The sequence below is a fragment of the Littorina saxatilis genome, linkage group LG12 (genome assembly GCF_037325665.1).
Source record: "Littorina saxatilis isolate snail1 linkage group LG12, US_GU_Lsax_2.0, whole genome shotgun sequence".
Taxonomy (NCBI): Eukaryota; Metazoa; Mollusca; class Gastropoda; order Littorinimorpha; family Littorinidae; genus Littorina; species Littorina saxatilis.
The window spans coordinates 65,192,207-65,203,980 of NC_090256.1; the positions used below are offsets into that span (position 1 = coordinate 65,192,207).

At 42.2% G+C, this 11,774-nt stretch overlaps 1 protein-coding gene across 1 annotated transcript; it reads right to left on the reverse strand.

Annotated features, from left to right (window-relative positions):
* Nucleotides 1–5,156: 5,156 nt before the first annotated feature.
* Nucleotides 5,157–10,831, reverse strand: LOC138982557 (ribonuclease P protein subunit p25-like protein). Its single transcript, XM_070355875.1, has 6 exons — nt 10,751–10,831; nt 8,561–8,812; nt 8,158–8,192; nt 7,574–7,615; nt 6,341–6,415; nt 5,157–5,935 (listed from the first exon to the last, which is right to left on the reverse strand). The coding sequence occupies exons 2-6, from the start codon at nt 8,789–8,791 to the stop codon at nt 5,701–5,703; spliced, it is 618 nt and encodes a 205-aa protein (XP_070211976.1). The 5' UTR covers nt 8,792–8,812; nt 10,751–10,831; the 3' UTR covers nt 5,157–5,700.
* Nucleotides 10,832–11,774: the final 943 nt, after the last annotated feature.

Here is an 11,774-nt window from a genome sequence, read left to right on the forward strand (position 1 = left end):
GATAGGCTTGGTCTTCCAGATTCTGTAGCTGGCCTATCACTCGGCTCGCCACAAGGCATTGTCCAAGAAAGTCCGAGAAGGCACGGAGGGCTTGTCCATCTTTGGGTTTGATTACCGGCCATGCATCTAGTTTCTCTCGGAAGGCTCTGGCAACGACGAAAGAACTGCCGAATCTTTCCTCCAGCGTCTGAAGGGCCTGCTGATAGGCCTGGGCATCCCTGATCAGAAAGAGTCCCTTGACCGCATCCTTCGCCGGACCGTCCAAGTACTTCTCCAAGTAGAGGAGCTTTTCCTCTGCAGAAACGCCCTGCCGCTCAATCAAAAGAGTGAATGAGGACCTCCAGAGAGGGTACGTCAAAGGATCTCCTGAAAACGTAGTGGGCTCCTGCGTCGGTAACCTGTTGATCAGGAGAGCCTCAGCTAGAGTACGAGCTAGGGCAGAACCCTCGGAGAGCGCTGGTTGGCCTTGCATCTGAGGAAGGTATGCATCTTGCCCGTAGTAGTCTGAAGGGCTCGTGACCGGAGCCTCTTGAAAACCATGCTGTGTGTAGTCAGTGTCAGGAGCAAAGCTTGCAGCGTGGTCATATTGCTGTGTTTGCATGGGAGGATGCATGACAGAAGGCCCATATGCAAAGCTTGGCACATAGGTCGGAGACTCTCGGGAGGTCATGGCAGGAAAAGGACCAGGGAAAGGCCCGGGAAAAGGTCTCGCTGATGGATTGAGGGATTTGTGAGGGAAACGGGAAGGCGCGTAGATCTGGCGAGGACGATCTCCGTGGCTTGGAATCTCAGCTTTGACAAACTGAGGCCGAAAAGAGGTCGCGAATTGGCCTCCGACTCTTGTCGTCATCGTGGTGGCTGTAGTCATCGTCGTAGTGGTAGGAGCCGTGGCTGTGACCGCTGCTGGAAGTGGGTGAAAAGCGGAGACAGGTTGAGCAAGGGTCCTGGAGATGCCTCGAAGAGTGTCGCGGATATCCTCGGCGGCCGACTGGAGATGCGAAGGGGCATAAGCCCTGACCTCCGTGGGCTGCTGAAGTGGCGGGAGTCCAGGCTTGGCTGCCGCAGGCTGATGTTGCCCAGAGACGAGGGTGTTGGCTGCCGGCTGGTGACGCGGGCGGGTGTAGGTGTCGGCTGTCGCAGGCTTATATGTATCTTGTGTGTGCTGTGTGTGCCTATCATACCCTACCGCCACATCTCCTATGCTCTCTATGTGTGTACCTACATGCAGGGTGCTGTGAGTACCTAGGTACCTATCAATGGGGCTGTCACGAGGTAGTTGGGGCATGAATCTTTCTCTAGCCCTTTGCTGGTCTTCTATGTCAGTTTTAATGATCTTAAAAACTTCATGCTCTTCCTGCATCTTGCCTTCTCTCTCCACCCTCTCTAGTGCAGTCTTAACTTCCTTTTCTTTTTTCTTCAAAGCTAACCTTTCATCTTGAGCTTCTCTCTCTAAACGAGCACACTCTCTTTCCATCTCTGTCTTCTTCTCAGCACACTCTCTTTCCAACTCTCTTTCCATCTCTGCCTTCTTCTCAGCAGCCAAAGCTACGGTCCTAGAAGCCTTCTCCTCTAAAAGCAAAAGAGTCTCTTCTTGTCTAGCCCTTTCATCTGCGACCATTTGCTGGGACCTAAATCTCGCTGCGCTAACCGCCAAAGAAGCATCTAGAGAAACCTCTCTAGCACCTCCAGAAGCGACTGTGGAAGTCAAGTCCGAGCTGGAGGCGTACGGGTCTAACTTGGGAAAGAGTCTGTAATATTGTTCTTTAAGCGTCTCCGTTTGCATGTGCATATCGCTCAAATCCTCTTCTATAGCTACATCACTTTCAGCCACTTGACAAAGCCTCGAGTTCGCTACATTCAGCTCGTTTAGGCGATCACAGAGGGTTATTTTTTGAGCTTTAAGGACTCTCCTTTTGTCTGGTGTTTCCCTAAAGGCTGTGCACAACTCGCTGATCATATTCTTATGAGCTCGGCTTATGGCCCAGTACCTGTCTGACAGTTCCCTCACCTCAGCATTAAGTCTAGCCCTAACAATGGCGGGGCCTCTTTCTTCTCTACTTCGTTGAGCGAGATGCTCTGCACTTGCAGCCTGTTGGGAGGGCTCAGTTCCTAAATCTTCCTGTGTGAGAGAAAGTTCAGCTTGAGGAGGAATGCTATCTGAATTCAAAGTGTCTTGGGTCTGAGAGGGTTCAACTAGAGGCTCGCCCTGAGCGCCATCATGGTCGCCTTCATTCTTACGACTATCAGTGTCCGAAGCAAAATGTTCATCCCTCTCTACCTTCAAAGTGTAAGGGGATAGCTCGGCACTCTCATGAGAAGGTAATTTCTCATCCATACTTTAAGTCAAGTGAAAACGTAGAGGTTAACAAAGACTTGCGAAATATAGAGAAACAAAATTCAAAACGGCACACCTCGGGTCACTCACTAGAGGGGAAGAAAATACGAAGTACGAAGTGTGCAATGCTATGGTCAACAAACCTAAAATAATACCTAAGTTGCTCTGCTCTGGGCCCGACAAATAAATTAGAATACTGTTCGCTAGATGCGAAACACAGTTCCTTTAAGACAAAAGGTTCATGATCTCTTCACAAGATTCGTAAGGATAAGGAGTTCAAAAGTCAGTGGCCCTAATCACAGGCCTACAAAAGTTCATAAAGTTCTTTGTCGAAAACAATCCAAAATGTTCCAAAAAATATCAGAGTTTCCACTGTGCTTGCCCTTGAGTAGCTGTAAGATTCTGTGATGGCTTATATAAATTCTGGAGGATGTAATTTTGGTGCTATAAAGAACCGACGCGCTCACAAAACAAAACGAACACTAGAATTGGAAAATTAATTAAAGTTTATTGAATACTTGTCGATGTCATGGTAATTCGGAATCAGCTCATAATATCAATATATAAAAGGCTAAACATAAATCTATGGAGAGGCTAGGTAACCTATATCGGAGCGTGGCGGAAAAACTAATCTAAGTTTAGAAAGTGAATTAAAGCTAAAATGTGAAGTAGAAAAGACTAGCTTGAGTGAGAGTGCAGAACAGTAGAGTGTGGAGCATGGAGCGAGAAGCGCGGAGCGTGGTGCGAGAAGCGCGGAGCGGTGGAAACTGATAGAAAAGAAAAAACTAAACTTAGAATTCGAAACATCAAACTAAACATCAAAGGTGTCCTAAAAACATAAACATTAAAGATGGACGTCAAAATGGCGGCCGAAACAAGATGGCGGCAAATCAATAAAAATCACCAAGACAAAAATATGTTAGAAAAACCCTACATAGAATAAACGTAGGACACAGAAACGGAAAGAAAACAAAGAAACGGACAGAAGACACAGAGACGGAAAGAAGACACAGAAACGGACAGAAGACAAAGAAACGGACAGAAGACACAGAAACGGACAGAAGACAAAGAAACGGACAGAAGACACAACAAACAAAGATTCGAAACGAAAATTACACGAATTCGGTAAATCAAAGAAACATAGTCAGAAATGGATACTCGCCTTTGACAGCATCAATAATCTAAAAACAGACTCAAGGCGAGCAACTGAACCTGAACTACAAAATAACTTAAAACAAAACTGGAGGCTGGCAGAAGAAACTGGGCCCCGGAACAGAGCAAAAAAAATCTATCTATCCTAAAACATCTTGTTCCGTGAACGGCTTCCCAGTAAGTGACGACGAATACAGGCTATCCACCACAGAGGTGAACTAAAAATACTGCGCGTTACTACACTATTACTGTTGCAAAACATGCGTCCCGTGCTCTCCGGGGAAAAACTCCATAGGCTGTCCAGCGTGAGCCATACAGGCACATGAAATTAAAATCAGAAAAACGCCGGCCACACTACCTTGTTTATAAATTAGTTCGTTACAATATTTAACGTCATTATAACAAAAACAAAGTTCGTACCAGGACGCTCATACTTAATAAAGAAAAATAAAAGATAAAGAGCAAGCTAGACCCGCACGCGAACCTACAGAGGTGGTTGCAAAATGGGAACAATTAGGGACAAAAGTGAGAAAAGTGAAAGAAAAGAGGTGAGAAGGAGATCAGAAAAAGGGGAAACCACCACCACGGAAAGTCGCATGCGAGTCAAGCTAGAAACATGACTAAAAAACACAAGCAAAACAAAAAGAATCTAAATACACAGAAGGCTCCTTAGCAGGGGCATTCACACTATGACTATACAATTTTGCCAGGAAAGACCCTTTTGTCAATCGTGGGATCTTTAACGTACACACCCCAATGTAGTGTACACTAAGGGACCTCGGTTTTTCGTCTCATCCGAAAGACTAGCACTTGAACCCACCACCTAGGTTAGGAAAGGGGGGAGAAAATTGCTAACGCCCTGACCCAGGGTCGAACTCGCAACCTCTCGCTTCCGAGCGCAAGTGCGTTACCACTCGCCCACCCAGTCCTTCGTGTGTACACGCAAGCACAAAACCTAGTGCGCACGGAAAAGATCCTGTAATCCATGTCCGAGTTCGGTGGGTTATGGAAACACGAAAATACCCAGCATGCCTACTCAACAAAAGCGGAGTGAGCTGACTATGCTCTCAGAGTATAGCGTGGGGAACCCAAATGGGCAAACGAGCTCACACGTAACCAGACAATTCTGGAACGCTGAAGAAGAAGAAGAAGAAGAAGAAGAAGATGAGTTATTAAGTAAGTGGAAGGGTTATGAAATAAAAAGAATTTTTCTGTATTAGTATATATCATAAACATGAACATGTCTACAAAGTACCATGCATCAAGGAAACAGATTTACTGCAAAATGTCACTGACGGTATCACCATCAGGACTCTCGTTCTTTAAAGCACTCCCTCTTCCCTCTCACACATTGACAGACACACATGCACACATTTTATGTCTACATCTATTGCATTACTCTTGGTTTCATATTTTAACACTAATGTATCATATACGAGCACAGAGTATAAAAGTGCATTCATTGTCTCACAGTCTGTATCAATAATTTTGCAATGGAACATGTCTTTGTTTCCCTTTTAATAATTTGCTGTTACATGTACAACAATCACATATGTCTATTTGTCATGACAAAAAATCGATCAGCACCTAGATGTTGGGTTGTGGCGGCTCCTGCTGTTGTCACTATCCAGAACTTGTACAAAAACAAGAAAAATAGTTAAAAACAAAAAAAGGTTAAATCCAACAATTTATTCATGTGCTTGTGAATACAAACAATAGCTACAGCAATTTAAAAAAAATAAATGTTTGTACTGTATGGTACCTGGCAGAATAAAAACGGGGCGGAAGAGACAAATTGTCGTAAATGAGCCACAAGGACACGGAACGCTCATGGTGCTGGTCCAAGGGAGATAATTGGAGTAGGTCAACCTATTTCATGAAAGGTTGGTGGGGCAGGCCTGTCTGCGCCAAGACAAACTTAACCCTCTCTTTTCATTTATCTACAGGAGATTTTTCTGTCATATGAACCGTACTCAAACACACACACACACGCGCGCACACACACACACACACACACACACAAACATTAATTCACGAAGAATATCCAAAAGGTTGCCTCATGATTGAATTCTGTGCACAGTACATTGTTTACAAGTCACTCATGTAAGCAAGTATTCATGCATACACATATCCACTTACAAGCGCACACTCACACCACACACACAACTGCTCACTCTTTCTTTACCACAACTCTGAAAGCACAGCACACAGCATCAGCTTTCTTTGGAAGCAGTGTCCATTGCAGTTGACGGAGTTTCTTCCCTTTTATTCTGATCGGCATTTGATGCTCCCTGTGGCTTCTTGTTCCTTTTGGGCCGCCTGTGTCGCTGGTCTGCCTGATCCATTGGAGCACCAGGCTTCTTGGAGGACCTTGGCCGTCTTGTGCCCTGCTTGTCAGATTTGGTTTTGTCTTGCCAAAACGCTGCAAAGTTTCCAGGCGGTTGGTACCTACAAGTAGAGCAAATTCAACTCATTTCATAATCCATTTGGAGAAATGACAATGCTTGAAGTCATGCAAAACGAAACTGTACATATATACGTGGCTTCGTATGTGTATATATATACAGGCATGCACTCACACGCATGAGTACACACAGAAATGTTTACACAAAAAAGAAGTTTTTTTTAAATTAACTTCCATACCTTGCTACCAGTCCTAAAAAAACAAAATAATTACGGCCAGTAGGTCAGTAATTCCCCCCCCCCCCCCCCCCAGGTGCATGGGGCTTTTTAATTGGCTGGAACTTTTTTTTTTGGGGGGGGGGGGGGGGGGGGGGGCGGTTTAGGTTGTTGTTGGACTGGGAAATGTAAAAAAATAAATAAAAAAAGGTGTTACAAAAACTTACTACTCACCCTGGTTCACTGGAATCCAATGGGTCTTTGGACAATAAGATGGATATGGCTGGAACGTCACGATTCACCTTCAACCTGTAACAGATGAGCCGTTTCGCAAGTCATGAACACTTTTCAAAGTCATGTGGATCAAAACGCAGGTATTATGTCAGAGTACACATTATGCTTCAAATCAGCAGCACATCCCAGGATAAGATGACCCCTTGAGATCAACGAGGAAATGTCACACGCTTTCCTTCTTTGCCACTACTAAAGCAAATGTGTGCGAGATTGTATGTTACACACTTTAAAGCATGGGAAGAACGGAGTCAAACTTGCAATCGTCCCCCGAAAAGCGGCTTTCATTTCTCCAGCTTTTATCGTTTCTTCTCTTCAAAATTTCAACAACACCGAGAATACTACAAACGACATCCCACCCGACAGTACTGTTTTTATACGCGAGTTTAGCTGCCATTGGAAATCGGCTCGCTCATGGGGCCTGTCAGTTTGAATTAGGAAGGAAAGAGTTCTGAACATAGAAGACAAAAATTCTGAAAAGAACAAACACTTCGCGCATGCAGACACAAAAAGATGTCATAAAGAATGCGATGCTTAAAAAAATACAGACTGTGACTGTGATATCATTCACACATACCGAGACGTCATTCATAGTTGTTCGGTCACTTCCGTGAAAGTAGATCTCTCTACAATCATGGCTGTTGGGTTAGCTAGCCTGTCAAAGCGTGAGTACTCAAAACTTGTTTGTTCTCTCCTCTGTTGATGCTGTGAGACAATGTCGTGTGACAGAGTTTTCTTCCACACTCAATTCGTTGATGTCTAACTCAGCCTTACCGTAATCTCGTGTGGAAAAAAACGTCTGTCACACGACCAAGTCTGAATAGCAGGTAATGGATCCTGCACCTACAAAGATAAAAACCCACCCATGCTTGTATCTTTTAAAGATGAGCATACTTGTTATTAAAATCTTCCAAAACCAAAACAAAATAAGCCCACATAAAAATAATGTACAAAGAAAACTCTGGGCCAGTATGCAGGAGTCAAGTTTAGAGACTTTAGTCTGCAGTAAACTGCACTGAGGGTACAGTTCATCCTGGACTAAAGTCTGTAACCTCGACTCTTGTATGTCACCGCCGGCCCTTGTGCTTAGCTTTCAAGTTAGTGTCACTGTCAGATGAAACTCATATTCTCTCTCTTTTTTTCTCAGTCCCACACACACACATTATGTACACTTACGGTTCCAACCCTTCAACGTGTGGACTCCAATGTTCTACAGTCCTGGAATAAAAGAGAGTTTTTTCATGTAAATAATTCTGACACTTAAAAGATTTGGAAAAGAATATTTAAGAATGAAGTGAATCTTCAAGTTCAATATCTTCCCACTTGTCCTAACAGTGAAATGTGTCTTGAGACCCTCTATTTTAGGATTGTCCCCACTTCTACTTCAATTTCTCACACTTTATCTTCAAAGGGTAATTGAATTTACCTCGTTATCAAACTTCCTCTTTTTGACAACCTAAAGTATTCATTTTCAGCTCTTGCATCTCTTAACACAGGTACTACTGTAAACAGGTGACGCTGCAGCAGTTTAATTTCAATTAGTCCACATAAATATATATAATATATGTATTTGGCAATTTATTTGAGAACCTTTCCATTTTTTCCTTACTTTTTACCGTGTGTCATTAAAATTGCCTTTGAGGGTACCTTTGGTATTCTCTTCAAAGTGTTGTAAATTTTAAACAATGCATCTTAGACCATAGATGTTAATGTTTTATTTGTATGTACGTATATAACACAAAACAAACACACTTTACTACCTTTTAAATCTGACTTTTGTTATCTGATGCAACACCTGCACAGAAAAAGAAAAGAAATAAATAAAGACACAAACATAATGCCATGTTTATAAGGAGGCTAATAGTAATAGTAATATATACATACCTGTAAGTTCTCATAACTTTTAGACATTTGATGAGTATAAAAACCTGAGAAAGTCAGAGGTATATATATACTTCTAGTTGTATTTTTCCCTTTTTGAAGTGTGTGTACATGTATGCGTGAGTGTGTGTGCCAGTTTGGTTTGATTCACTTCAGAGACTGGGAGATCATCTAACTTTGACAGTACACTGCTTTGTTAAATTAAAAGTTTAGCAGACTAACTAAATCTCACATCTTTTCCTGAGTATTATCACCTCTTTTTAAGACAATCCAAAGACTTACTTTTAATTTACGTTTCATAATTTCAGCACAGGTGATGGTTTTTGTAACAGAAGACCCACATCCATTCCAAGTGATCTGCCGAGTCTCTTTCTCTGCCATCTTTTTCATTGCAAAGCCCATCACATTCCGAATCTTGCTTCCCTGAGTAATGCGCATTTGAACTGCATCATCCACATCAAAAGGGTAGACATCTTCCACTTCTTCTGTTTCTCCTCTGGTGTAATTTTCCATCACTGGCGTTGGTTGCGCAATCTGCCAATGGATTTTCAAACAAAAAAGCACAATTAAGATGCAATGACAGTATTCAATGAGACGGCAAGGATTCTTGAAAATGTCACAATATGCATCCAAACACCTATCTTGTACCCTCCCCATCCACCATCCCATTTATTGGTCCCCAGCAGTAAAATCAAAATGATGTACACTGTATTCTGAATTCCCCTCTCCCGTTTACCTACTTAAACCAGTGTCTTGAGAAGGCTTGAAGGGCAAAGGTGCATGCATCAGCATTTCTGACAATAAATGATATTGTCTTTAGAGAGGAGCTTAAACCTTAGAGAGGAGCTTAAACAATGAGCTTTGAAAGTGTAAGTTGTAAATGGCTATGTTTTGACTTGTACACCTGGCTTGTGACAAGTCACATCCATTGAGAGACGTGAATAGGCAAATCACTGAATGCATTAAGGCTTAAAAAACATGCTTAGTGACTTGTAAGGCTTGCAACATTGTGTACAATATGCTTTGCTTGGTCAGCTTTGAACAAACACACACACACACACACACACACACACACACACACACACACACACACACACACACACACACACTCAAGAATCATGGTTACAAAAGGTGTTAAGAAAATCAGTGACCAAGTATACGCAATGTTGTGTTGGTGCTTGTGTTGAAGTCTTTCTTAGTTTATTGTATTGTCTAGCCTACAACCCTCACCGATTTATTCAAGACGAACAGCACTATAAGTATAACAGAGTGTAGCAAGATTTCAAGATCATTCATTCACTACCACTACAAGTCCTCCTACAATGCATGGCTACGGGTATACACTGATACAGACCAGGATCAGGATCGATACATTGCAGGAACCTTTTTGGGTTATCATCGCATTCGCAACGAAGTAGGCTATATCAGTGATGTTCCGAGGCGTCGGTCATCGGTCATAGACCGATTTAGGTTGTAAAATGACCGATTGCAAACACCTCTGTCCCGTCAAATGTCCGATCCGATCGCGAAGTCAGCGGTCATTGTCCGATAGTATTACGTCTAGAGCGGTCACTGCAAGAAGAATCTGTACAAACTGAAGTATCAAACCCCGTTAAAACGAGTTCGAATCGGGGCCTACTTGAACTTCAATTTTCACTCTCGGTCGAACAATAACACAAGGGACGCAACTCTCGACCGAACAATATTACAAGAGCCACAACTCTCGCTACTTTTGACAGCGACACACTTCCGCCGCCACATTTCTGCAAAGATGCCGCCGAAGAAAAAGGTTTGCGTGGGAAAAGGGCAGACACTTTTTAGTGGCTTTGTTAAAAAAAGGACGACACGGACAGTCAAGTTGCAGACCGTTTTTACCCCGCCATGGAAGTTAAAGAAGGATAGAAAGCTGTTCAAGCTCACTGAAAATGATCACGTGTGACATTCTGAAGTGTGTGAAAGATCACTTGTCACTTATGACATTAATTCTGAAGCATAGTGTGTGTGTGTGTGTGTGTGTGTGTGTGTGTGTGTGTGTGTGTGTGAAAGATCACTTATGACATTCTGAAGCATGAGTCTGTGTGTGTGAAAGTAACCCTACTGAACACTGTTGCATTTAAAATAATAAAATAAATTTGGAACTGTTCACTTTTTATTTGCCTTTATTCATATATATTCTGAGTCATCTAAAAAGGTTAGGTGCCATGATTGGTTCGCTTGATCTGAATGTCCTATTGTTTTTTTTGTAGTCAGGACATGATGTCCTATTAGTTTTTTGATTCAGGACATTTTGTCCTGTTGCCCTCCAGTCCTAGGAACATCACTGCTATATAATAATATATATATATCGAAGTCTCAGACAATCTCTGGACGAATCTTACTATGTCAATGAATAATGCTTATTTCCTTGCTATGTACTTCCTATGGTTGATGTTAAAGGTCAAATATGTAGTCAACTGATATGTGTGATATTACCGGTAGAAGGCTCACAAGTCTCTTGCTAAATTGTACGTGCAGCTGCAAGGGAAGGTGTGCACATTTATAGACCTCCGGAAATAGTGAAAGTTGCAACGAGAGTTATCTTTTCTTTAACATAACAGCACGTCTTTTTACTCAAACACAAAAGAAAACACGTCTTTAACAAACTGTCAAACATTCACACTTTCTTCTTTTGCCCTTCTAATTTGAAGCAGATCAAAATGTCTTTCATTTGAGTGTGTTGTGTTTTGTTAACTCTGACTTGAAGCAGGCCTTGAAGCCTATAATGTGTCTCATCTTGTTCTCAGAGCTTTTTGGTTTGGGTACGCTTTCTAAAGTTATGTTCTGGATGTCTCTGCAATTTGGTGACATTGTCATTGCATGCTATTTACATCTAACTGGCTCTTAAATTAGTTTCGATTCGGTGCCTCTTCAATGGTGGATACAAAGGCATGCTGAGGTGATGTACTATTCTATCAAAAGAAAATTAATAACCAAAAACAAATCAGAAGCACATTAATTGTTTGACACAACCCTCATTTTAACCCTCAGACCTTGTTTTTCAAGATTGTCTGTTCATAACCTCTGTAAATTTACCTCAGTTTTAAGACTCCATCCATTTGATGAAGACCTGTGGTTATCTCAGATTTGTTGTTTTTTGTTTTTATTTTTTAAAGGTCGACATGCAGGGAGGTTCCGGGACTGTCCAACACATGGAAACTGGAATCCTTAACTGACCTCTTGCACACTGACAATCGGAAGAAGCTATCATCAATCTGTGGGAGCCTGTGTGGGTGTGTGATGAAGTGTAATGGCTTGCTGATGTACTATATACTCCTTGATGACAAAGATTGTAAACAAAGATCATGATTATCACATGCAGTACAGTATTAGCTATAGGCAGCTGTGTTGGAGTGTACCTGTGGGTGTAGCTAGGGTGTGTTTGACTGACAGCAATTAAGAGAGGAAAAGACAGAGTGGATATGTCGATTGCAAATTTGAATATGAACTTAAATCTATT